The sequence below is a fragment of the Rattus norvegicus genome, chromosome 8, assembly GCF_021556685.1.
Source record: "Rattus norvegicus strain SHRSP/BbbUtx chromosome 8, alternate assembly SHRSP_T2T, whole genome shotgun sequence".
Classification (NCBI taxonomy): domain Eukaryota; kingdom Metazoa; phylum Chordata; class Mammalia; order Rodentia; family Muridae; genus Rattus; species Rattus norvegicus.
The window spans coordinates 52,084,666-52,111,935 of record NC_141541.1 but is presented as its reverse complement, the minus strand read 5'-3'; the positions used below and the strand labels follow the sequence as shown (position 1 = coordinate 52,111,935).

Sequence of the window (27,270 nt, the reverse complement as noted above, 5' to 3'; positions counted from 1 at the left end):
CAGATGTTGAAGACTGGTATGATCTGGGTTGGGGGTTATAAATTTGAGAGCCCTCAGGTTATTTAAAACCATGATATGAAAAGAGATTGGCAAATGTAGACAGAGAAGGGTGTGAGGCCTGAAATCTGGGGTTCTCTTACATTAAGTAGCTTCAAAGATGCTTGGAACCACCCGAAAGACTGAAGAATGGCCGATGTGCTGGGAGAGAGTCCCAGGAGACAGCAGCAAGTAGGTTGGATGCTCAGGAAACTTACCAAGGAGAAGGGAGAGAGCAGATGTGTCAAATGTCAGTAGGTTAAGTGAGATGAGTTTCAGATTGATCTAGAGGGTTGATGAAATGCTGACTCAAGTTGGAGAAGCATTGATCTAGGCTTGCTTTCTTTCTTTCTTTCTTTCTTTCTTTCTTTCTTCTGTTCTTTCTTTCTCCTCCTCCTCCTTTTCTTCCTCCTCCTCCTTTGTCCTCCTCTTTTTCTCCTTCTTCCTCCTCCCTCCCCCCCTCTCCCTCTCTTTCTTTCTGGCCAGAATATATTTGATGGACTTTGGTAGAGATCAGGTGAAAATCTGAGTTTGCATGAGCTCAAGAAAGAATGGGGAGAGAGGGATGGAAACATTCCCTCCCCTTCAAGGTGTGTGTGTGTGTGTGTGTGTGTGTGTGTGTGTGTGTGTGTGTGTGTGTGTGTGTTAGGTGAACAAGAATGAGGGCCCACTGTGCCACAGTGCATATGTAGAGATCAGAGGACAACTTTTGAGAATTCTTCCTTTCCACCTTCTTTTAAGGCAGAATCTCTCTGGTTTCTGCATACTCCTGACTAACTGGCCTACTTTTTGGCTCCCATCTTGCTGTTGAAACAATGGGAGCACAGAGTACAGTGGCCTTCACTTCTTACTTGGTTCCAGAGATGGGGACTCAGGGTGTCAGGTTTGTACCACAAGTGCTTTCACCCACTCTTTGTTTATCCACTCTTGGCTCCTCCTCCTTTACAAAATTAATTAATTAACTAACTAACTAAATTTGAGACAAAGTCTCAACTATATAGAGTGCCCAGAGCAGTATCCTGATTAGATGAGGAGATGGGGTTGTTTAGTAGCAGAGGGACTGGCCTGGCTTAGGGGAGTGAATGGGTCACTTAAAGTGAGGGGAGAGAGGCATAGAACCTGGGGCCAGGCATAGGAGGTGGATGGATGTGGGGATCCAGGATGGAGGCTACTAAGGCTGGCTGAGGGAAGGCTAGGGATTTGCTGAACTAAGAGAAGTTAGAAGAAAATAGTTAAGTCGGAAGTGGGAGGTGCAGACCTCAGGTTTCAGCCACTCAGGGTTGAGTTATTCAAGTTCTTCTTGAACTTGCTAGAGTCTTGCAAGTTCAAGGCCTTCCCAGGCTACAGAGTGAAGTCAAGAACAGACTGGATAACCTAGAAAGATACTGTGTTAAAAATATGAAGTACCTATAAAAAATGCCAGAGATGTATCTCAGTGGTAGAATGCTTGCTTGAGGCCCTGGGTTTAAACCCTAGTTTAAAAAAAGGAAAAAGGAAAACGTAGTTACCTACATCAGTGGTTATTCAACTTGAGCCAGAACCCTCTAGAGAGGCGGATAGAACCCTCTCTCTGACTCAGGAGGTCTAAAATGACTTTGAACATTTGCATTTTCTATGATTTTGTGGCCACTGTAGCATCTGCTGGCCTGGGGACAAATGTCTGAGAAAATTTGGGCTGCGGGGGTACAGGGAGCAGGCTATGAAAAGACCTTGTGAATGGCAGATATTATCGAAGTTATGACCCCAAGGTGTCCCTGTTCTTTGTGCTTCATTGTTATGTAGATTTGGAGTCCTATAGCTTTGCAAACACTTTTTTTTTTTTTAGTGTATGAGTAAGATGTGTGTGTATGGGGCAAAGGTGCTATATTGGCACAACATGCATTTAGAGGTCGGTAGGCAGCTTCCTAGAGCTGGCTCTCTCCTACCAGGTGGGTGGAAGTTAAGGGCAGTGTACAGGAGTCATTCCTGCTAGTCTGCTTTTCTTATCACATTTTCGTGTGTGTGTGTGTGTGTGTGTGTGTGTGTGTGTGTGTGTAGGGGGAGGGGGCAGGTGCATATGTGTATAGATACATGTGTGTGGAAATCAGAAGGGAGCATCAAATGTCCTCCTCCTCCTCTCTCATCCTCTGCCTTATTCCTTTGAGATAGGATTACTCCCTGAACCCTGAACTTACATTTTTCTGCTAGGCTGATAGCCATCAAGCCCCAAGCTATCTCCCTGTCCCTGCACAGGGACGAGGTTACAAACTTTCTGAACACCATGCCTGGGTTGGTATATGGGTGCTGAGATCCTAATTGAGGTCTCATGGTGGTATAAGTGTTTGTAGCCACTGAGCCAGCTTTCCAGCCTCTTACCCTCACTGTGCACCCTTGAAAAGGGGGTGGCTGTTTGTTAGGGCCACCTTAAAAAGCAACCGTGGGGGCTGGGGATTTAGCTCAGTGGTAGAGCGCTTACCTAGGAAGCGCAAGGCCCTGGATTCGGTCCCCAGCTCTGGAAAAAAAAAAAAAAGAACCAAAAAAAAAAAAAAAAAAAAAAAAAGCAACCGTGACTGAGGGGAGGGGCTTAAGGTGACAGATGTATATTCTCTGGAGTATAAAAGTCCCAGTCAAAGTGTGAGCATCAGCGTGCTGTCTCCAAAGCTTGAGAGGAGGGGTCTTCCTCACCCTTCCCAGCTTCTGATGGCCCCAGGTGACACTATTGTTCAGTCTCTCTGCCCATTTTCCCATGACTGGTTTTCCCATTTCTCTTTGTCTTGGTTCCTCTGATTTTATGAGGCTGGGGGGTGGGGGATAATCTAAATGATCTGGTTGCAGTTGTTGAGAACATGTATCCAAAGATGGCCACACTGAGAAAGAGTGAGGATCAAGACTTGAATGTATCTTTTCGGGGGACACAATTTAACCCACTTTGGACAGTGTAAATTCTGCCCTCTCTCTCTCTTTTTTTTTTTCCTTTTCTTTTTTTTCAGAGCTGGGGACCGAACCCAGGGCCTTGCACTTGCTAGGCAAGCGCTCTACCACTGAGCGAAATCTCCAAACCCCTGCCCTCTCTTCTTTAAGACCCCCCTCTCCCCAGGCTGCGAACCTCTTGCCTCTGGGATGCTCTGCTAGGCCCGGCTGTTGCCTCCGGGACACTGGGTGTCTTATCCACAGCTAGCTCCTGGCCATTGTCTCCCACTGCACTCCTCTCCAACTTTCTTGCTGATATTAGCCTCCCTGTCAGCCTGTGGGCTTCTTGACCCCCACTGTCTCACCGTGCGTCATCTGCCCACCCACAGGCTTCTTCATATCCGTGCCCAGTTTAGTCGCTGACATCTTGCTATATACGTTTCTTGCCAGCTTCCTTGATTCTCCTGCCCCCTCCTGTGTTGCTCGTGTCTAGAGGCACCTGACCCTTGCTAAGCTGCCCTGCCCACCTCCTCAGTTCTCTTTCAGAAGAGTAAAAGGGACAGAAGACGATGAACTGATTAGGGCCACTCCAGGTTCAGGATCACACATCTCAGTGCTGTCCGGCATTTCTACCGTGTTTCCGGGCTTTGATGCCTTTCCACTGAATTAATTTTCTACTGCCGAATAACACACCCACACATAAAACAACACCATTCATTGCCGCTGGCTAAAGGTCAGAAGCCCTGGCTGGGGTTTTACAAGGCCGGGGTCTCATAAGGTCCAAATCAAGAATAGGACTGGGTTGGGCTCCTGCCAGGATGCTCAGGACAGACCCCCCCTCATACTTGGCCAGGTTGTTGGCAGAATTTAGCTCCTCAGATGCTGGTATGAGGTCCTTAGTTCCTCTTTGGGTCTTCCCTCTGTTCCTAGACACTGCCCATCTTCCTCTTGCTGGGACCAGATGTAGCCATGGCAACCCCTTGGTCCTTCCATTGTTTTTTCCCCCTTAGACCACTGGCCAGAGAAATTTCTCTGCCTTTTAAGCCCAGGTACGAGGTGACTGAAACTCATTCATGGGTTCTAAGGATTGGGGGTCTGTGCGACATCAGGAAGCTACCTTCAGAATTTTGCTACTGTTTCCGCTTTCTGATTACTGTGATTTTATCATTTCTTTTGTTTCTTCCCAACACAGTTGTGGCAGCATTGAGCTTTAACAAGTTACGGTAACATGGCAAGAAAAAAAAAAAGAGTTAAAACTTGGTCTCTTGAACTTCTGGGGACAGTGTTTAGACTCACTAGGTAGCCAAGGACCACCTTGAGTTTATTTGTTTATTTATTTAAGATTTATTTGTTTGTTCTATGTATATAATGAATACCCTATAGCTGTCTTCAGACACACCAGAAGAGGGCATCAGATCCCATTACAGATGGTTATAAGCTACTATGTGGATACTGGGAATTGAACTCAGGATTCTGGAAGAGCAGTCAGTTTTCTTAACCACTGAGCCATCTCTCCAGCCCCACCTTGAACTTCTGATTCTCTTGTCTCCCCATCACAGCTACTTGGATTATAGGATTATAAGTGCACTCCACAATACCCAGTTGGTGTGTGCCAGGACCGGACCCAGGCTTTGTGCTTGTCAAGTGAGCATGCTACCAACTAATCAGTGTCCCCAGCCCATCATGTAAGCTCTCTGCCACACTGCTGACTTTTCTTTTTCAAACTTCTCCATTTCCCTTCCACCTCTTCAAACTCCCACTCCTCAGCTTGACCATACCTTGTATTTGAGAAGCAGAGACCTCTTGCATGGAAAACCCCGTTGTAGTCCCTTTACTGTTGCTATAACTGAATCCCAGAGGCTGAGAAATTTATAAAGAAAATCTACTTATCTCAAAGTTCTAAGGCCAGAATGGTCCAAGAGTATGCTATTGGCATCTGCTTAGCATTTGCTCAGCATCTGGTGAGGACATTTTTTTTGTTGTTGTTGTTTTTAAAGAGAAGTTCTCATGTAGCTCTGACTGTCCTGGAACTCACTATGTAGACCAGGCTGGCCTCAAACTCATAGAGATCTGCCTGCCTCTACCTTCCGACTGCTGGGATTAAAGGCATGAGCCACCATTGCTTATCTAGGACTTTCTTGTATCACAATGGGGCAGAAGGCTCTAATGGCAGGAGAGGCAAATGTGCCACCCGAGTCTCTTTCCTCTGATTTAATTATTTTTATGATGTTAGGGATGGAATCCAGGGCTATTTTTGTACCACTGATCCACACCCAAGCTTCTTACATAAAGGCATTAATACCATCATAGGGACCCCATCCTCGTAGCCTTCTTTTTTTTTTTTTTTTTGGTTCTTTTTTTCGGAGCTGGGGACCGAACCCAGGGCCTTGCGCTTCCTAGGTAAGCGCTCTACCACTGAGCTAAATCCCCAGCCCCCCTCGTAGCCTTCTTAACCTTAATTAAACACACAGAAGTCTGTCTTATTAGTTTTATTACAGTTTTAGCAGCTGGTCACATCCACAGTCAACAGCAGAGGAAGAGTGAACGTATGCATGCCTAGTGCTCAGCTGCCTTTCTGCTTTTTATCCAGGACCCCAAGCCTAGGGAATGGTGTTGCCCATAGTGGGTGTGTCTTTCCATCTCAATTAATATTATCAAGATAATCCTGCATGGACATGCTTACAGGCCGGCCTAATGTAGACAGTCCTTCACTGAGACTTCCTTCCTAGGTGATTCTAGATTATATCAAGCTGATAATTAAAACTAATCAGTACAAGTCTTGCTTCCAAATACCATTATTTTGTGAATTTGGAGATTAAGCTTCTAATATATGAACTTTAGAGGACACATTCAAATCATTATGTTATGGCAGGTACCTTGAACCTTCCCATTCACAAGCCTATGCTTGCGTGCCATCTTTTTTGTGGGTATGGCTGGGTCTCATGTAGCCCAGGCTGTCACCAAGCTAGCTCTGTCTACATGAGATCCTTGAACTCTTGGTCTTCCTGCCTCTGTATCCCAAGTGTTGGGATTGTATGTAGATCACACCCAGCCCACACCTATCTTCCTCATCTTTATTTGACAAGGTCTAGATATCTCCTCTATTGCCTTTCCTAAGACTCCATTTTCTTCATTTTTTTCTCTTCAGTCTTCCCTGTCTTTAGGATCTTCAGTAACCAGAACATCAAAGGACAGTCATGATATAGTACTTATTACTTTTCTTTCTTTTTTCTTTCTCTCTCTCTCTCTCTCTCTCTCTCTCTCTCTCTCTCTCTCTCTCTCTCTCTCTCTCTCTCTCTCTTTTTTTTGAGCCAGGGTTTCTCTGTGTAGCGCTGGCTGTCCTGGAACTAACTCTGTAGACCATGCTGGCTTCAAGCTCAGAGATCCATCTGCCTCTGCCTCTCAAGTGCTGGCACTAAAGACGTGTGTCACCACTACCACCTGGCAGTATTGCCTATTTTTAAAGCTTTGCATGGGGGGGCAGTAAGGGAGATGTATGGGGGGAATACCCATATGGGGGAGGGGGATGAGAGGGGGATGGGAGCTTATGGACAGGAAACCGGGAAGGGGAATAACATTTGAAATGTAAGTAAAGAAATATATCTAATAAAAAATTGAAAAAAAAAGAAAGTTAAACTCCATAAAAAAAAAAATAAAGGTTTGCATGTGTTCCAGAGTGTGTACTTGGTTTCTACAGAGGTCAGAAGAGGGCAATAGACCCCTGGAGCTAGACTGACAGATGATTATGAGCCACCATGTGGGTTCCTCTGTAATAGCAACAAGTGTTCTTAATCACTTAGCCATCTCTCCAGCCCCATGACCGCCTGTCTTTAAAACACACCAAACCTCCGGACCCCACCTCTGACTCCACTCACAGCAACACTCCCTGAAAAACAAGAGAACAATCTCCGACTCACTTTTGCTCACCACTTCAGGAAGGCTGCTGCTACTACAGTTCCCAAGGTGACTCTTGCAAGATCATAAGGTTGTTGGAAGCTGGGCCTTTGGGCATCTCATGGCTCATGAGACCCAGATATCCAGGCGGCTCCCTGGAATGGCTGGCCGGTGATGGTGGCTGCTTAAGTTAGCTGCTAGTGGTGAGTGGAGTGCTACACATCTGTGTGACTGGGCTTCTCCATATGGAACCTAGGTTCCAAGAGGGAGTGTTCCTGGAGCTGGCATTCCTGGAGAACCAGTTGCAGGTGTCTCATGCTCCAGCTTTGGAAGGCAGAGCGTATGACCGTAGGCACTGTAGGTGAGACACCAGGCCATGCTGCAACTGAAGCCTATACACAGGTGAGCTGATTTAGGAGCTGTCTTTGGAGAATTACCTCTCCAGCCACAAACAACCTGGTCCACATATTGCTTCATTACTATTAGTAGTATTGTTTTGAATCAAGGTCTCACTATGTAGCCCAGGCTGGCCTGAAGCAGAGATCCACCTGCCTCTGCTTCCCTAGGATTGGAATTAAAGATATGCACACTGGTATGCCTGCCCTTCCTTCCTTCTTCCTTCCTTCCTTCCCTCCTTCCCTTTCTTCTTTCCTTCCTTTCCTTCCTTTCCTTCCTTCCTTCTTTCCTTTCTCTCCTTCCTTCCATGACAGGATCTTACTATGTAGCCCAGGCTGTCCTTGAACTTGGAACTCTGCTTTGGTCTTCCAAATGTTCCACCAAGCCTGGCCACAAGTCCTAGTTATGGACTCCATCTTTGTCTTTGGCCTCTCTCTTTTCTTCTTTCCAACTTATTCAGCTCAGGGTGACCTTGAACTCACGGCAGTCTTCCTGTCAGAGCTTGAAATGCTGGACTACAGGCATGAGCCAACACTTTTTTTTTTTTTTAAGATTTATTTATTTATTATATATAAGTACACTGTAGCTGTCTTCAGATACACCAGAAGAGGGCATCGGATCTCTTTACAGATGGTTGTGAGCCACCATGTGGTTGCTGGGAATTGAACTCAGGACCTCTGGAAGAGCAGTCAGGTGCTCTTAACCGCTGAGCCATCTCTCCAGCCCGAGCCAACACTTCTAACTCTTACTTTAATCTTCATAGCACTTAATCTAGTTGGTCCTTTTTGAAAGGTGGGGTTTCATGTATCCCAAATAGGCCTCCTACTTGCTATGCAGTTGAAGATGACTCTAAACTGACTCACCTTTCTTCACCTCCCCAGCGCTGGGATTATAGCCATGTGTCACCATGCTCGATCGATTTACGTAATGCCGGGGATGAAACCCTGGGCTTTATGCATGCTAGGCAAGCAGTCTGGGGAACCACACCCACATCCAGTTTTCCTCTCCATACTTGCACAAGAATGTCCAATGATGTAACAAACAGCCCATATCTGGTTCTCTACCTCAACACTTCCTTGGCCTTTTCTATCTTAACAAATATGATGATGATGTTGAAGGTTGAGATTCCTTCTCACTTCCTCTCAACCCCTCCCCCACAAAAGTGGCCATCCATAGGCAAATCCTCAAATAGAACTGATGGGGCATGAATAGAATTCTTTAAACAACGGGGTTGGGGATTTGGCTCAGTGGTAGAGTGCTTGCCTAGCATGCGCAAGGCCCTGGGTTCGGTCCCCAGCTCCGAAAAAAAAAAAAAAGAATTCTTTAAACATATTACTTTTTATAGAGATGAGAGTTATTAGGTTTAAAGCACTCCATTTCTCCATCCTATGGTCTTATTCCCCTAAGTAGCCAACCTGAACGACTCAGTTCTCTCTGCTTGTTTTATATATAATCTTTATATCAGAATTTAGTAAGCCAGCTTTTAGAAAACAGTGGGGGTCACACCTGAGAGCTGAGTATCTGGTAGTTACTTGGTCCTCGAGGCTGGAGCCTTGACAGTCAGAGTAGTGCTAGAATAGCTCTTTCTCACTGTAGGGGGATGACAATTAGTAGTTACTGCGTCTGCAAGGCAGGGTGCCTCAGTGGTCCCGGTTTGGTATCAGACCTGGAAGTTTCCTGGAAAGCGGCTATTGCTCAATGAAAGCTTGGGAGCAATGGCTCCGCTCTCAAGGGTGGAATCAACATCGTCGTCGTTATCATCATCATCGTCGTCATCACTATCATCATCGCCATCATCGTCCTCATTGTTATCGTCATCATCAGTCATCATCATCGTCATCATCATCATGGTCATCATTGTTGTCATCATCGGCCTCTTCATCCTCTTCCTCTTCCTCCTCACCATCATCGTCAGTGCAGCAGCTGCAGGGCAAGTCAACTCAGAAGCAGGCAGGAGGCTTCCTTCTGCAATATGCCTTTTACCTGGGCTGCAACCAGAAGGTGCCACCCACACTCCCAGTGGATCTCCCCACATCAATTAAGGGGATCAGGACAGTTCTTCAGGTGCGGCTTCCCACTCAGATGACTAATTTGTGGCAAGTTGACATGAAAACCAACCATGATGCTCATGTATTTAAATTTTCTGGGATGTACAAACATTAAACACTTGATGTGTTATCTATTGCTTTCAGCTTGTTTATTTGTTATGTGTGTGAGTGTCTCTGGAGATGGGACCCAGGTTACCAGGCAGTGTGGCGAGCACCTTTTCCTACTGAGTTATCTTTTGGTCTCAGCTTTAAGTTCTTTTATAGGCTCACTTCCTGCCTAACCAAATACATTTCCTTTTTTTTTTTTCCAGAGTCTCACATAGCCCAGCCGGGCCTTGAAGTCATTACATAGCTAGGGATGACATTGAACTCCTGATTTTATCACTAAGATTATATTTAGCTCATTTATTTATTCCCTAAAAATTCCTAAAAAATTTATTATCTGTATTATCTATCTATCTATCTTTATCATCTTATCTATCATCTATCTATCTATCATCCTATCTATCTATCTATCTATCTATCAATCATCTATCTACTTATCTATCATCTATCTATCAATCATCTATCTACTTATCTATCATCTATCTATCATCTATCATCTTATCTATCTACCTACTTATCTATCTACCTATTATCTATCTATCATCTATCTATCATCTTATCTATCTACCTACTTATCTATCTACCTATCATCTATCTATCATCTATCTATCATCTTATCTATCTATCTACCTACTTATCTATCTACCTATCATCTATCTATCTATCTATCTACCTACCTATCGTGTGTGCTCACATCCACATGGAAGCCAGAAGAAGATGTTCAGTGTCTTTCTCTATTTCTCTATTTTCATTATATTTTTAGACAAGTTGTTTTTTTTTTAACCAAACCCGATTCTAGCCATTTCAGCGAGGCTGGCTACATACTAGGTATTGGGATTTGCTTTCTCTGCTCCCCAACACTGGGGTCATAGGCATGGGAGCTGTACTTGGCCTTTACATGGGTGCTGGGAATTTGAACTCAAGACCTCTTGCTTTCACAGCAAGCACTCCAACCTACTGATGATTTACCTCTCCTCCTCCTCCTCTCCCTCCTCCTCCTCCTCCGCCTCCCCCCTCCTCCTCCTTCTCTGCCTCCTCCTCCTTCCTCTTCTCTTTTTCCTTATTATTATTCTTGAGACAGGGTCTTACTCTATATCCCTGGCTGCCCTAGAACTCACTACGTAGACTAAGGTGGACTCAAACGCCCAGTGATCTGGAGTGCTGGGATTAAAGCTGTGCCCACTGTGCCTGCCGCTTATTCATGCTCCCGTCTTTGCCAGACAACCTTGCTGTGACTTTTGGTTAAGACCATATTTAGTGTTATCTTAGTCCATTCTCTCTGCTGTAACAAATACCATAGACAAGATGGCTTACAAACACGCTCCAGCCACTATGCTAGTGTGTGTGTGTGTATGTGTGTGTGTGTGTGTGTGTGTGAGTGTGTGAGTGTGATTGTGTTTGAGTGTGTGAGTGTATGTGTGTGTTTTCATGAAATCTCTGTAGCAATTTAAAGAATGAATATAATGGAAAAGAAAAGATTACTCTGACCCCAAGAAAGTGAAATTATAAAGACAGTACAAGGGAGGCTGCAGAGATGCTTTCTGTCCAAGGATGAGGAAAGATTTGGGGCCATATAGTCTCTTGAGAGCAAGAGTGGTGGGCCTTGGTGAGGAGAGCTGTACCATTGTTAGCCTGAGTACTCTTGCACTGAGCAAGAGGGGGCTAGAGATGCTCTAGCCCATGCTAGCACTCGGAAGGAGCTCGCCTGGTGTTCCATCAGGAGTGTGCGTGGAAAGATGTACCTGCCCCACATCGCAAAAGCTATAGGCTCAGGCAGGAGTTATATTTTGTGCCAAGGAGGCAGGAAGACGCATGTCACCGCTCCCCTGTTGGTCAGTGAAACTCCCCACATTTAATAGTAATCTCCTTGGCTTTCCCAAAGGAGCTCCGGATGTCAGGGAGATGGCTAGTGATGGCCTGTGCAGTCTGTCTCAGTGGTGATCCCATTCAGATGTAGGGTACACAGAGGGGTGGTAGTAAAATACATTTTAAACAAACTTTCTGAAAAACGTGTGTGTGTGTGTGTGTGTGTGTGTGTGTGTGTGTGTGTGTGTGTGTGTATTCACAGGCATGAATACAAGTGTGCCATGGTCTAAGCGAAGAGCTCAGGACAGCTTTTAGTGTTTGGTTCTCTCTTTCCACCAATGTGCGTGCTGGGGATTGAACTCAGGCCATCCGACTTGGTAGCAAGTGATTTGCCCACTGAGCCACCCCACCAGCCCAAGGCAGGGGCATTGGATGCTCTTGAGCAAGAATTCTAGGAGTTAAGGTAGGGAACAAAGTGGCTGAAGGTAGAGGTTAAGCACACTGAGCAAGTGGGGGTTGGGGTGGGGCTGGGACATATGGGCAGGGGCCCCAGGCCTTTCTAAGTGATACCTCACAGCCTCTCTAAGACTTGCTGACTTGGCCAGAGAGACTGATGGGTGTCATGGTCAGCTGCTGAAAGCCTTTAACATTCCTGTTGGCATTATGGTTGTCTTGGGTTGGTTTAGATTGAAAGGCCTGCCTGATGGCTTTTCCTCCCTTACCCTCTTCTGCCCTTCTGGTCCATGGTCCTCTGTGACTTCTTAGGTTCACGATCTACTCTAGGCCTCAGAATCTGCAACTCTGAAACAGCCTCAGAGGACAGCTGCAGCTCCCTAACAACCGAGAGTGTGGCCACAAAGATATACAGGGAAGAGTACCAAGTGCGGCAAAGGCCACGTGCGGAACATTACCCGGGTGTGGGTGTCTCACACTGATCTCTTACCTGAGGCTTTCTATCTAGCTTCTCACCGCTCGAAGGGTGGGGCTCCCCAAACTTGCCTGGTGTTGTCACCCCTTCTCCCCTGGAAAGGTTTTCTTACAGTTTTCTCTGGCATGACACTTGAATCTCCCAGTTAGTGCTGAGCAGGGAGCCTGGGTCTTGAGAGTGTCCCTTTCCCGGACAGCTCAGACTTGGCTGCACCTGCCAAATGGCTGGCAGCCTCACGACCTGAGGTGGGTGGCTTCTCTAGCCTTCTTCAGGCGTGGTCAGGCAGGAGGCCAGTGCAAAGGCAGAGAGACTGGGAGCGAGTGGTGTTAATTTAGATATGGGTATTTAAGAAAAGTGTTCAGAGAATTAGTCTATTCATGCTAAACACCAAGTGATTCAGTCTCCTCCCCTGCATTGTCTGTCAAAGAACAACTGGGCTGTCTCCACAGTTCCTTGCAAATGGAACCCAATTACAACCCAAACCCAGGATGGCCTTTGGTGTCTGTTCATATTTTTACCCATTACTTTTTGAGGAGGGATCCAGGGATGGGACCCCGTGTTTCCTACTCCAGCCCATTCTCAGGTTGTTGCTTTTGGATTGAAGGCCTGATGCCTGTCATCCTCCGTTGCTCCTCCCCCAATCCCGGACTGTCCCTGCTTCAGGTCTCCAGGGTGTATCCTTTCAGCAGACAGGTCTTAAGGCTGCATTTCTCTAGAACTAGGACTATGAAGAAAGGGTGAGTTACATACTTCAGCCCCAAATCCCTGGCGCTTCCAGAGCCAGGGTTGGCTGCATGGCTGGGCCCATGTGTTGGCGGGCGAACTCAACTGCTGTCGCAGATGAGTCAGCAGAGAGAACACATATCGATTTGGGCAAAGATTTTGTGTCAGAGTCACTCTCAAGAGAAGCCCAGCTTAGGGAGCTAAAAAAAAAAAAAAAAAAGTGGGAGGCAGGAGGCAAGGGAATAGCGTGGGCTGGGGTACCCCAGAGTCCCGTTGGACCTTCTGCACACAGAAGCACTCAGTCAAACCATCCAGTTTGGGGACCTTGGAAGAGCGTAGGAGAGACAGACACTAGGACAGACTCCAGAGGCTTTGTTTTATTGTGCAGTTCTCTTCCTTGGTGAGGTGCCGTAAGCTGTGGTGGTATTACACATGGTGATGGGAGAGGTAGAGCTGCCCGTGGGGAAGAAGATGCTTGGAAAAACTATCTTCCAAAAAGTGTGCACACTAGACCTGCCCCTGAGACTAGGAGGTCCTGTAAGGGGCAGGTTGCAAGACTCTGGTTGTCTGGGGAATCAGGGACAGCAAGAGGGGCTGGCAGAGAGGGGCAAGGGAAAGAACAAAAAATCTCCATTAGCAAGTTGGGTCCAACTGGTTGGTTCTTGGACCCCCCTTTCCTGCACTGATTTAGATCCTGGAGTCAGAGTTCTGGCTCCTTGGAGGCAGAGAAGGGGGACTGGTCTGCTACCCTCACTGTAGGCAGTGTGGCCTTTGGAAACAGCAGGATCATGTTTTAGAGGGGGGGGGGTGATCTGTCCCTGACCTCCTACCCCTTTCCCCAACATTCCCTGGCTGGACCTGCATCTTTATTGAGTGTGCCCTGGCCCTTCTTCGGTGATAGAAGGGGGCTGAGAATGACCTGGTACAATCTAAGTTCTCATCCTTATTGTTTGGTCCACAAAGGCTCAGCAGCGCTCTCCTATCTTGAGGCCCCTCCCCCTCCCTGCCTACTGGGCGATACTTTCAACAGAGTATCACTATACCAGGCACAGACACAGTCCAACTTCCCTCATCCATATCTCTTTCAGGCATCTGGCTTAGAAGGCAAAGAGGAACTCACCCGGGGGGGTGATATCCTGCCTCTTCACTGCCCATCATACACCCTGGTGTTCCATCGGGTCTCCAGGACAAACTAATCAGAAGCAGCCCCGGAATACAGAGTACAAAATGGCAGCTCGTGGTGTGCACTGAGGGTGAAGTGGCGGGGGTGAGGGTGGGGGTGATGGCATGCAGCACTGGGGTTCCCTAGGAGGGACAGGGTCCCCATTTCTCCCCGCGTTTTGAGATATTTGAAGGTCTTGGGGAGGGAGTCAGCTGACCGGGAGAAGCAAGACCTCTTCAGCAGACCTTGAGGTTTCCTGTTTCTCCTTGGGCCCAACCAGTCACAGAGAAATGAAGTCCGTGGCTTGGAGGAAGGAGAGGGAAAGCAGGAGCAGCAGCAGCCAGGAAGTGTTTTGAACCAGCAGGCTTATGCCACCACACTTGACCAGCTTGTCTGTGGAGAGAAGGGGTACCAAACGGGAGGCAGGGAGATCAGACTCAGGCTGGCAAAGACTGTTCAAGGGAGAGAGCTGGTGCTTTTTGATGTCTTAGCAGCTCCACCTGATGGTGTAACAGAACCTCTACACTGCAAGAGCCGCCATGCTACCACCTTTCCCATTTGCAGTGTCCTCAGCTGTGTTTTTTACTGCAAGCTCTCTCTATCTGGCCCTTGATCCCCCCCACCCCACCCGCTCACACAGAGGGCAGCGGTTCCCCAGGGGACCAGCAGTTATGGCTAGAGCATTCCTCTACCCTCAGGCCTGGCTATCGGGAGCTGCCTGTTGTTTTACAGGCCCATTGGCTACCCCGGACTGGCTAACCTGGACCTTCCATTTTTCTGAGGACCAGTCTCACCTCTGATCACATTGATAGTTTTATTGGAGCTTGTGGGATTCTGGCCCGAGACTCGAAGTTCACACATGTAGTCGCCCTCATCCTTGGTGGTGAAGTTGGCTAGAGTAAGGACCTTGATAAAGCGGTCACTGAAAAGGTTGACGCGGGAGCGGTAAGTGTGCTCGGGAACCCCCAGGGTGCCTGACAGCACGTGCTTCTTCTTCTCTCGGGTCAGGCTGAACTCATGCTGGATGGGCAAGTTGGTGTTATTCTCATGACGGCAGTCCAGGCGAAGGTTCTGGTTCACCAGGCAGGCTGTCAGGCTGATCACCCTCTGTCCTCGGGACATCTGCAAGACTGGCACAGCAGTGCCTTCTCTGAATTGGGGGAGAGACAGACTAGGGGCCTCCCACCTGCAGGAAAGTAAACTTGACCTGGGAGGATTCAAGCTTTGCACTCATCCCTGGGGTATTGGTGGGATGTTCTACCACCTTCAATTTCCATCTAATCTACTGAAGTTCTGGGCCCCAACAATGTGTTTCAAGAACAGGAGAGCAAGAGAGGAGAGAGAGAGAGAGAGAGAGAGAGAGAGAGAGAGAGAGAGAATGTGTGTGTGTGTGTGTGTGTGTGTGTGTGTGTGTGTGTGTGTGTGTTTGTGTTTAAATGGTTTTTCAAGAAAGGGTTTCTTTGTCTTGCAAACAGTTCTGGATATCCTGGAACTCACTCTGTAGACCAGGTTGGCCTCAAACTTACAGACCCACCTGACTCTGCCTCCTAAGTGCTGGGATTAAAGGTGTGCACCACCACCACCACCCAGCAAGAGGAGTTCTTAGATCCAGTATGGAATTTCCAATATGTCAAAGACCACCACCAGCAGGTGATCAGTGAGGTTGAGGCTCGCCCCCACACTCCCAGTCACCCGAGTGTCTGAGACTATTGCAAAGAGGCTACTTCCCCAGACGGGAGGAAGCCAGATGCCCTAGAATGCCAGCCCTGACCCTTGCCCAGTACCTGAAAGCAGGAGAGTGATGCTGATGACTGGGTTCATGGTGCCAATAGCTCCGTCCTGGGTCTGCAGTGGGGAAAGCTGCATGTCAGCCCCGTGATAGGATGGATGGGTCCCCATTTACTGTGAGGGCTTGAGATCCAAGGATCACACAATGGACACCTCAGCCCCTCCCCTTCTCTTGGAGGGACACTTGCCACTCAGAGAAAGCCAAGGAGGTGGGAGCCCATGTCCTGGGTGTGTTGCTGTGTTGTCCCTGAGGACTTCCCTGCTGGGTGACTTCATTACTGGAACTTAAGACCTACAGGGCTCACACTTTTGATCCCAGCACTCACGAGGCAGAAGCAGATGGATTTCTAGCCCAGCCTGGTCTACAGAGTGAGTTTTAGGACTATACAGAGAGACACTCTTTTGGGGGAAAAAAGCCCCCCAAAATAATTTTTTTTTGATTTGGTAAGCTATACGTACCTTTAACTGTCCTAATCGGTCTGACTGTATGCTTCAGGGGTGTTAAGCTCAGCCACACTGCTGTGGAGCAAGTCTCCAGAACGCAATCAATCTTTCCAAGTGAAAACTTCCATATCCATTAAACAAACAAACAAAACCCCAAATACTTCCTTGTTCAGAAAGTGATCCTTCGGGGTTGGGGATTTAGCTCAGTGGTAGAGCGCTTACCTAGGAAGCGCAAGGCCCTGGGTTCGGTCCCCAGCTCCAAAAAAAAAAAAAAAAAAAAAAAAAAAAAAGAACCAAGAAAGTGATCCTTCATGTCCAGGTCAGCCCTAACATATAGTGGGTGCTCAAATACTTATTTATTTACTGACAGGGTTTAATTATGTAGCTTGGGCTGGCCTAAAACTCATTACACTACCCCCACCCCACTCCCATCTCCTGAGTGCTGGTCTTATAGGCATGTACCACCACCTGGCCTTTTGTTTTATTGAAATTGTATCTCCCCTTCCAATGCATCTCAGGATGTCCTGCCTTGGTTCCCTGAGCACAGGATGAAAGATATTTACTGAATAAATATTTACACTCAAATAGGATTGCGACTGGAGTCTAAGAAAATGATAAATACCCAGTAACTATGCGCCAAGTGATAAGTGATCCAGAAAGCTTAATGGTTAGGGATGGGATCAGGCAAGTGCCACAGAGGCCTGTACAGGACACAGGACACGAGTGAGAAGCCACAGCCCTCTGACTGCACATAAGCCAGAGATGCTTGCATATGGCCAGCTCTGAAGTGTTCCTAGGGCTGCAGTTTTCCGGTCTAGTGTTCATAGCTGCCCTGCACAGGTTTTCTGCCTTCCCTGCAGTGCCCCAGCTCAACACATTGGCAGGTAGTCTAGCCTGTCCTTGCCCAAGACAGGCACAGTCTGCTAGAGTTCTCGAGCTCCACCTAGGTTAGAAACAGCCATTGCGCAGGGTGGGCCATTCTGCTATTCTCGAAGTTCAAGGTCCATGGGGAAAGAGACTAGGGTCCCCAGGATGGGTTATGACAGCGAATGTCATCTCAGCCAGGGGAGGAGCTGCGGCCAGGAGCCGGATCCCAAGGCACTAGGGCAGAGAAAAGGGACTATTTATTTATTTATTTATTTATTTATTTTAGAGACAAGGTCTCCTTAAGAAGCCCTGGTGAGCTTGGAACTCGTGAGGTAGCCCAAGTTGATCCGTCTGCTTCCACCTCCTGAGGGTTGCCGGGCAGCTTAGGGCTTGGATCTGATAACACTGGGTTATGGAGGAGGGAGTGCGGATTTGGGATTCAGGGGAGGGAAGAGGGAACACTAGAGGAGAGATATGGGGCTGGGGCTGCAAAAGCCTGGCAGAACTAGATGGAGGGGTCGACGTCTGGCAGAGGCTCAGTTTGTTTCTGGCGCTCCTATCTTATACCCAGCCCACCTAAGCCCACATCTAGCCAAACTTTGCGCCCCTTTTCTGAGGGCCGCCTGGCTGACCCCACCCTGATGCTATTTCCGCATTTTAATTTTCCCTACCAGTTGAGGTTCTCCTCCCCCACCCCCGCTCGCTCGCATCCTTTCTAGCTTTCCCCTCCTCCGCGCCTGCCACCCAGTCCCCTCCCGCAACATTGCGGTTTCCTTACCTGCGGTGCCCCGCACCCAGCCAGCCACGAGGTCACCCGGCGGAGACTCCCTCCAGCCTGCCACCCACCTCCTCCCTCTATTCTCACCACTAAGGCGATCTGAGCTTGGGGACCTCTGGGTGGAAAGCAGAACCAAAGGCTGTCCTCGATGTCCTTCATCACGGTTCTCCTCCAACACCCACTCTTAGAAAGCGCCCATCAGCAGGAAAAAGCCCGTGACCCTGCACAGCCTCCCACTCCAGCCCCAGCCTGGGAGCAGGTCTGTTCCCCAGTACCCGTGTCCCCATACAGGAGCGCCCTGGTATCCTTTCCCAAAGCTGTCGCTGGGGAAGGCTTGCATCCTCGCCTTGCGGCTGTCCCTGCTTGCGCGGGTCCCCCCCTGGCTCCAGCTCTCACCTGGGCTCCCCTAGCTTGCAGCCTCCTCTTGGTGCACCAACGCCTCTGGTTGCTGCACCCAGCGCGAAGCCCGCAGTTTTCACCAGGGGTGGGGAGAGAGGGGGGGAGCAGGGAGGGACTCTAGATTCAGCCAATCGGAGGCTAAGGAAAAAGATGGAGGGGGTGGGGTGGTCGGTGAGGGCTGACTGGAGGTGTTCCATTGGAGAGTCCGAAGTGACTTGCTGCTACCAAAGAGGCACTTCTGAGCCCTGTGGTTGGGCTGGCTTGCTCAGGGAAAAGACCGTTAGGGACTCTGGGGATTGGGGTGGGGCAGCCTCCTTCTCATACCCCGGGATGCTCTTCTTTTAAGGTTGTAACTCTCTCTTTGCTAGAACCTTTAGAAGCCTGGATAACCAACTGGAGGGTAAAGAATGCTGTGGGGAGGCCGGCAAGCTTCCCCCTCCCTTTGCTTCTAGGCTGGAGACCTGCTCTTGAGCCTCCAGTGACAAGTTTTGGCTTTGGAGCCTGGTTTTTGAGCAAAGGAAATGGACTGGTTGTTTTCTATACTAGAGCAGCCCTTCGGAGGCAAGGCAAGGGGTGCGCACCTTCCTGGTCTGTCTCTGCTTCCCGACATGCCCACCTCCAAGTCCTCAAAACACTTAGCTCTGCGGGGGAAACATTGCTTTTTCTGCTTATGACTGCAGATCTTGAAGTCCTTCCTTCCTTCCTTCCTTCCTTCCTTCCTTCCTTCCTTCCTTCCTTCCTTCCTTCCTTCCTTCGGATTTTCCAGACAGGGTTTTTCTGTGTAACCCTGGCTGTCCCAAAACTCTCTCCACAGAGCAGGCTGCCTTTGAACTCACAGAGATCCACCTGCCCCTGCCTCCGGAGTACTGGAGTTAAAAGTATGTACCACCCCTGCTAGCTGAACTTGCACTTTCTGGTCCAACCAGCTAGAATGCTCTCACTTCCGTGAGTACTCTCCCATTTGGTCTTTAGACAAGGAAAGGAGACATGCTTTCTATCCACCATTGCCGGGGTCATTGCATCCTTGGTCACTTACTAACCCCACTCTCATCCCAACAGACTCATCCGACCCACTTCTTGTTACTTCATGGCTGGCGAGTAGCCAGGCTGACCAATTGTAGGACTTTGGAACTCAAGTGTCCAGTGTTGAGCCACTCCGCCCCTCAGCTAGTGGAAGAGAAAAGAGACTCTCACAATGGGGTTATATGACTAACCAGAAAGACCGAGATCCAGTTTCTAGTCCTCAGGGACACCCCATCTATACCATCAACTTGGTGTCACCAAGAGGCTCTTTCTAAAACCTGTGGTAATGATTTGTTTACATATTATTTTTAAATGAAATCTAAAATTGTTTATAGTGTGTGTGTCTGTGTGTGTGTCTGTGTGCGTACATGTTTGGAAGACAGAGGATAGATTTCCAGAGTCAAGTGGCTCCTTCCTTCTACCATGTAGTTTGTGGGGACTGAACCTTGGCCGTCAGGCTTGCTGGCAAGCACCTTTACCCACTGAACCTTCCTGCTGGTCCCTGTATTTATGGTTTCTAAAATTCTAAAAGGCTAGTTTGATTCCCGGGCTCTGAATTCTGGTTGGGGAGTCTTGTGGCCTGGCTCTGCCTCTCAGCCGTCTGCCTGCTTGTTCTCCTAGTTCTTCATAGACGTTGGCCCTGGCACAGTCACTGAAGCTTTCAATACAGTAATGGCACTGTTGAAGCCATCCCTGAGCCTGCAGATGCAATTTCAGTCCCCACCCTTGGGGAGCAAGGTGGTTCTTCAGTGTTGGAGATATTGGGGTATTCTAACAGGAGTCAGGGTTATTTTTTTCTGGTAAACCACTGAACTCCTGGGGTATATATGTAAAATTCCCCAGGGCTTGGGTGCTAAGGAACAGGGACCCTGAAAACCACCCCCTTCACCCAGCTTTCCTGGGTGGGCTCTTAAAAATTCATAGGGGGATTTCCGAGGATTCCCCGTGCCCTGGCCTCAGCCGCTCACCCACACTGTTCTTCCTCATTCACTCAGCCTCTTGTTTTTCTCACTCCACACATGCTGTATTCTCCTGTCCCTGAACTGCTGTGTGTTCCTTCCGGGTTAGTGGCTTCTGAGTCATGTTTAGGGATCTTTCTTATCAGATAACTATTGCTTTAGTTTGACACTTTCTCTTCCCACAGCTTGGGGCTGGAGCTGATTGGTTCTTTTATTTTGGGGCGTGTGGTGAACTACTCAGAAGGCTGTTAGGCTTGTAAGGGCCCAGGCTGCCTGAGGCCCTGGATGCTATTCTGCACGCCCATCAAGGCCTAGCTGCACTACTTTGCCAAGGTTTCCAGGCCCTGGCCTACTTTCTGGGTCCCCAGGCATTCTGCCTTCAGGAAGGGGAGGGGAGGGGAGAGTGGCTTGTGGAGAGCTTGCAACTTTGTATCTGCTTGAACAACCTCTCCAGTCGGATGAATCAAAGGCTTAAAGACAGCCCAGGATTCGGAGAGGGATGATGGATGGAGATGGGAGGAGACTAAAAATCTCCCATTTCCTAATGGACAAGTCAGACGCTGAAAGCTGGAAGGAATTGAATCAAGGTAAGATGTCCTCTTGTTGGTCACCTGGGTCCCTCTCCTTTGTCTCCAGTAGTTCCAGCTTGGGACACATTGGCAACAGACTCCTCAAGATTAAAACAACAGCAAAATACTTTGCTTTAGAACAGCCTAGGGGCAGTCACCCTATATAGTCATATAAAGGTAACCATGTAGGATTTTTGTCTTAAGGTCTTATTGCAGTGCTGAGACACCATGACCACAGCAACTCTTAGAAAGGAAAACATTTTATTGGGCCTGACTTATAGTTCAGAGGTCTAGGCCATTATCATGGCAGAAAGCATGGTGGCACAAAGGCAGACATAGTGCTGGAGAGGTAACTGAGAGTCTACATCTGGATCCACAGGCAGCAGGAAGAGAGAGTGAGCCCCTGGGCCTGGCTCGAGTTTCTGAAACCTTAAAGCCTGCACCCCCAGTGACACACTTCCTCCAGCAAGGCCACTCCAACAAGGTCAGGCCTCCAACAATGCCATTCCTTGTGACTCTACGGGGGTCATTTTCATTCAAACCACCACATTTTATAGATAGTATCAGACTGTTGACAGAGTAATTTATTCCCTTTCTTCTTCCAGAAGTGGTGAGAGCAGGAGGTGTGCACTGTGTCTTTAAAGATGAACCAGAGTTGCTCATGGGTGCTAGGTTGCCACATTTGTAGCCCCCAATGAATTAAGCCTTCAACATCTTTACCAACTCTGGGTGTGGCCATGTGACAAGCTTTGTGTGAGGCAAAGAAATGCCTAGGCACTGCTTTTGTGTTGCCAGTTGCTTTCTTGGAAATTAGTTTCTGTGTGAAGAAGTCTGAGCTACATATGTGGAGAGCTGATTATGAGTCACCCTTTGGGGTTGCCTAGCTCAGACAGCTCCCAGCTGACGTGCTTTTTGTGTATACTTGACCACAAAAGTACGTGTAATTGCAAGCGATCCAGTATACAATAGAAGGGAGGCCGGGGATGTAGCCCAGTGGCATGTTTGCCCAGAATGCATGAATTTCAGGGTTAAACCAGCTATGGTGCTACACGTCTGTCATCCCAGAACCCAGGAATTGGAGGCAGGAGGGTCAGGAGTTCAAAGCATTGTTTGTCTACATAGAGAGCTTGAGGCCAGACTGGTATATATGAGACCTTGTCTCAAAACAAACAAACAAACAAACAAACAATGAAAACCCCAAAAAGCAAAAACAAAAACAAAAAAAGAATGAATGAATGAATTTCTCAAAACAACAAACTACTCCAGACAAGCCCATGTTGATTCTAAAATATAGATGTAAATTGTTGTATATTTTTTCAATAAGAAATGAAGACTGGGGCTGGCTCAGCGGTTAAGAGCACTGACTGATCTTCCAGAGGTCCTGAGTTCAATTCCCAGCAACCACATGGTGCCTCACAACCATCTCTAATGGGATTAGATACTCTCTTCTGGTGTGTCTGAAGGCAGCTACAGTGTACTCATATACATAAAACAAATAAATAAATCTTAAAAAAAAAGAAATGAAAGTCTGGGGGCTACAGTTCAACTCTCAGCAATCACGTAGTGGCTCACAACCATCTGTAGTGGGATCTGATGTCCTCTTCTGGCCTGTAGGTATACATGCAGATAGAGCACTCATATATAAAATAAATAAATTTTAAAACAAAACAAAAAACCAAACCAACCAACCAAACAGAAATGAAGTCTGGACATAGGGAGACCTTGGTGTAAGAGAGAGAGAGAGAGAGAGAGAGAGAGAGAGAGAGAGAGAGAGAGAGAGAGAGAAGAGAGAGAGAGAGAGAGAGAGAAGAGAGCGAGAGAAGAGAGAGAGACAGAGACAGAGACAGAGACAGAGAGACAGAGAGAGACAGAGAGAGACAGAGACACAAGAGACACACAGACACACACACAGAGAGAGAGACAGAGACAGAGAGACAGAGAGAGAGAGAGAGAGAGAGAGAGAGAGAGAGAGAGGGAGAGAGAGAGAGAGAACGTCTCTCTGTCTCCAACTTGCTATCTAGCTAAGGATGGCTTTGAAATTCTGACTTTCTTGTTCATACCTCCCAAGTGCTGAGTATGCAGTGTGTACCACCACAGCCCTGTGTCCTCTTCTAGGCTTGTCAGGGGTTTCTGACAAGCCCTCAACAGATCCTGTAGAAGTGATGCTAAGAGATTCCTGCATATGATTATTAGAGAGCTATGTATTGTGTCCCTGATTTGCCAGAACATTCTCTCCTGGTGCCCACAAGGAAAAAGTCTGCCTGTTCTGTAGGTGAATGGTCCCAAGCTTTCTTACTGAGGAAACGGCATGGCATCTGGAATAAGAGTGCTTGTGCTAAGTCGTGGTTAAACAGTTGGGAAGACATCGAGTGTGGTGACCTAGAGGACAGGAAATAGTCTTGCTGTGTTTCAGATATGTGTGAGTCCCCCAGGCACTCATGCTAGAAGCTTGGTCCCCAGTACAGCTGTATGAATCTAGTGGTACTTTTAAGAGGTGGGGCCTTCAGGTAATTAGGCCACAGCGTTTCCATCTTCACGCGTGGATTATGAGGGACTGGGTGACTCTCATCTCATTTTTGGTTCCACTCTGCATGATCTCTTTTTTCTTCTACAAACTCCCCAGAAGCAGCTGGAAGGAAAGATCCTACCAGATGCTGACCAGATGGGTCTACAATCTTGGGCTTCATTTCCAAATCAGTGGGATGAACACATCTCTTTCCTTCTGCTTCTTCTTTTTTACTAAACCAAAACCAAACCAACCAACCAACGAAACAACCAAACAATCAAACAACCAAAACCCTTGTATTTAAGTATGTGGTGGTATGAATAGGAATGGTCCGGTCCCATAGACTCATATATTTGAATGCTTGGTCATCAGGGAGTGGTACTACTTAGGAAGAGGTTTCAAAAGCCCAAGTCAGGCCTAGCGTTTCTCTCTTCCTGCCGCTTGGGGTTCCAGATGTTCAACTCTCACTTCTCCAGCTCTATATCTGCCTGCATCTGCCAGGCTCCCTGTCAGGATGGTAATGGACTGAACCTCCAAAACAGCAAACTGGCTCCGATGGGAAATGCTCTCTGTTGTAAGACTTGCTTTGATCATGATGTCTCTTCACAGCAATAGAACACAGACTAAAACAAAGTTTTTTTTGTTGTTTTTTGTTTTTTTTTTTTACATTTTAATTTTTTATTGCAAGTGTTTGTCCTTTTGCATGCCGTGGCCCACATGTGGAGATGAGAGGACAATTTGCAGGAGTTGATTCTCTCCTTCTACCACATGGCACCAGGGATTAAACTCAGGTCATCAAGCTTTGTGGCAAGCTTTGAGTCAAAGACCCACCTCAAGAACCCTCTTTTCCTTTTTTGAACCGTGCAACCCAGGCTGGCTGTCCTGGCTAGTTTTAAGTCAGACACAAGCTAGAGTCATCAGAGAAGACAGAAAGGCAACCGAGAAAGATGCCTCTGTAAAAGCAGGCTGTAGGTAAGCCTGTAAGGCATTTTATTAATGAGTGATTGATGTGAAGGGCCCAGTCCACTGTGGGCGGTGCCACCCCTAGGCTGCTGGTCCCAGGTTCTATAAGAAAGCAGGCTGAGCAAGCCACGGGGAGCAATTCTGTAAGCAGCATCCTTCCATCGGCTCCTGCCTCTGGGTTCCTATTCTGCATGGGTTCCTGCCCTCACTGCGTTTGAAGATGAACAGATATAGGAAATTGTGAGTGAGAACAACAACATTAAAATGATGAGACACCATGACCGAGGCAGCTCTTATAGAGGAAAACATTAGATTGGGACTGGCTTGCGGTTTCAGAGTTTCAGTCCAGTATCATCATGGTTGGGAACATGGCAGGATGAAGAAGACATGGTGCTGGAGAAGGAGCTGAGAGTTCTGCATCTAGATCTACAGGCGGCAGGAAGAGAGGCCTGACTTGAGCTTCTGAAACCCCCAAAGCCTATCCCCAGAGGTACACTTCCCCTAACAAGGTCACACCTCATAATGGTGCTACTCCCTATGGGCCCATGAGAGACATTTTTATTCAAACCACCACATTGGCCTTGAACTTACTTTGTAGTCCATGCTTCCTTGCACTTCCAATCTCCTCCTCCTCCTCCTCCTCCTCCTCCTTCTCCTCTTCCTCCTCTTCCTCTCCCACCTCTTCTTCCGCCTCCTTCCTTTTGTTGTTTTTCAAGACAGGGTCTCTCTGTGTGGCCCTGGCTGTCCTGGAACCCATTCTATAGATCAGGTTGGTCTTGAACTCAAAGTTCTATCTGCCTTTGCAGTGGATCCCGCGTGCTGGGATTAAAGGTGTGCACCACCACCACCTGGTAAGACAGTGCTTTAATGAAGTTGTGAGTTCTAAAGGGATCTAGAAAGAGTGCTGAAAGTGTCATTTATATGCTTCTAGCTGTGTGATTATTGGAAGGGAGGGAGGCACTAGTTGAATAGGTCCTGCCCAGTTTATGCTTTGGAAAAGAAAACTGCTCCTCACTCTCAGTCTGTGAGGGAATGGATTTTTAAAGTAAGGAAATGGCCTAAGGAAAAGATTAAATCAAGAGTGTGGCTGTGGGGCCTTTGTGAAGACCCCAGGAAGTCTTGCATGGCATTTTTGCAGAATCTTTGAGCTCAACAGAAGGGTTTCTGAGAATATTAAAGATGTGTACAGCAGCCTAAGTAGAAGTCTTTTTGAAATTAATCCTGGGTGTGGCGTTTAGTGCACATATGGATTCAAGTTACAGTCACAGAAAGCCCACACGGTTTTAAAGAATATTATATTAGATGAAGCTGCAGAAATTTGGACCGCAAAGGACTGGAAATAGTTCAGGGTGAAAGTGGACCCCAGCTTTCTTCAGACAGGAAGCAGGTCTAAGGACATGTGAGTTTTTCCTCAGGGAAAAGAAGGGGAGTCTGGGAGATGACAGTGGACGTAAAGGAAGGGCCTGAGTTTGATTGACAGTACCCATTTAAAAAGTTGGGTGTGGCCTATGCCTGTACTTCCAACACTGAAGGGGTAGGTGGTCATGAGAGGACAGAGACAGGTAGATCTTGCGAGCTCAGTTTAGCCTAAATGAGCTCAAAGTTCAGCGAGAGACTCTGTCTCAAAACATAAGGGTGAGGCAGCTGGAGAGATGACTTAACTAAGACCTCCTGGCTACTCTTGACGAAGACGAGAGCTAGTCCCCAGTACCCGTGTCAGGTTACTTAGAATCACCCATACTTCCAGCTCCAGCAGAACTGACGTCCACACACGCACACACTTGAATACAAGTCTTTGAGAGCAATATGGTTGAGTGTAATTGAGGAAGACATCTGGACTCTACCTTTGGCCTCCGCATGTGAATGAATACCCAGGGGGAGCGTGTCCACACATACTCACATACACCACGGAAGAAGAGGGGAAGAAGAGGAACAGGAGGAAGGAATGGTTAGGAGGTAGGACCAAGAGCCAGGGTGTGACTAAGAGTTAAGAAACATGGAGATTTCTTTAGCTGCAGTACTGCCTCTGGAGTGTGATTCTGACTCCATGTTCCCAGCTCAAGTTCAGAATTACCTTGGACAACTCTCTGTGCTTATCTCTCCCCTTTTATTAGGAGCATCTATATCTATTGAGCTATTCCACCCTTGCTTCATATGGGGGTAGATTATTTGTGGTTTTGGTTCACGGACCTTTAAATTCAGAGGAGCCACCTCTAAGGGGTACACTGGAGGAAGCCCAGCCGCCCGGAGGTTAGATGCACAGTAGAGGCAGTACTAGGGACTTGATAGCACTGTCAGCGTTATGGGTGATTGCGATTATGGACAAACCTACTGTACTTGTGAAGGCTTATGATGCTTTAGGAGGGGACTGATCCCTACACTGATGATGTTCCAGACCCACGCACCCTTCACATTGACTATGGGTATGACCTTGGTTGCTTTGGCTGATGGTTTCCCTTAAACACAGTGTGTAAGTGTCACCTGGCTGCCACCTGAGGAAGACCTGCCATGCCGTGTTCTGACACTCGTGCCTGATAATGTCCGATGTGAAGTGAACCGGTCCACGGTCACCAGGTCAGCCCAAGTGTCAGCTGGTGATGAGCTCAGTCAACTCCATGAGGGCAGAGGTGAGTTTTACAGCTGGTCCAGGGCCACTCTGCTGACCCACAGAACTCCTGGCTTTGGTTGCTAGCAGAAGCTAGCTACTCTGAATGAATAAGCAGAAGAGGAGAGGGAAGAGGGGGTTAAGGCAGAAGAGGCAGCATGAGCAAAGGCCTAGGATCAAAGTAGAGCAAAGTGGAGTGGCAGCAAACGCTGAAGGGGGACTAGAGTAGCGGGGCCCTTGTCTGTTTGGACTTGGCAGCAGGGAGCCATGGAAGGTTCAGAGAGAGAGGCTGTGACACAGGGAGATTTTTTTTTTTTGAGACAGGATTTCACTCTGTACCACAGGCTAGCCTTGAGTACTTAATTCTGCTTCTACCTTTGTT

General features: G+C 47.8%; 1 protein-coding gene and 1 long non-coding RNA gene across 3 annotated transcripts in view; one reads left to right on the top strand and one right to left on the bottom strand.

Annotated features, from left to right (window-relative positions):
• Positions 1-13,187: 13,187 nt before the first annotated feature.
• On the bottom strand, positions 13,188-18,330 carry Thy1 (Thy-1 cell surface antigen). Of its 2 annotated transcripts, none has more exons than XM_087560491.1 (4): positions 17,865-18,311; positions 15,772-15,832; positions 14,782-15,117; positions 13,188-14,380 (listed from the first exon to the last, which is right to left on the bottom strand). In XM_087560491.1, the coding sequence occupies exons 1-4, from the start codon at positions 18,021-18,023 to the stop codon at positions 14,268-14,270; spliced, it is 669 nt and encodes a 222-aa protein (XP_087416617.1). In that variant the 5' UTR covers positions 18,024-18,311; the 3' UTR covers positions 13,188-14,267.
• Positions 18,331-18,453: 123 nt separating this feature from the next.
• Positions 18,454-27,270, top strand: part of LOC108351689 (uncharacterized) — a 78,717-nt gene continuing 69,900 nt past the window's right edge. Inside the window, exons 1-3 of the long non-coding RNA XR_015627611.1 lie at positions 18,454-19,141; positions 19,323-19,569; positions 20,700-20,832. This is a non-coding gene — a long non-coding RNA (uncharacterized LOC108351689). The remainder of the gene's footprint in view (positions 19,142-19,322; positions 19,570-20,699; positions 20,833-27,270) is intronic.

Coding starts and splice junctions, on each gene's coding strand:
- Thy1 (XM_087560491.1), bottom strand. CDS start 18,023: ATGAAGGACATCGAGGACAGCCTTTGGTTCTGCTTTCCACCCAGAGGT. Junction 15,833..17,864: donor CTGGGTGCGGGGCACCGCAG/GTAAGGAAACCG, acceptor TCCCCACTGCAG/ACCCAGGACGGAGCTATTGG. Junction 15,118..15,771: donor CATCACTCTCCTGCTTTCAG/GTACTGGGCAAG, acceptor CTGCTGTGCCAG/TCTTGCAGATGTCCCGAGGA.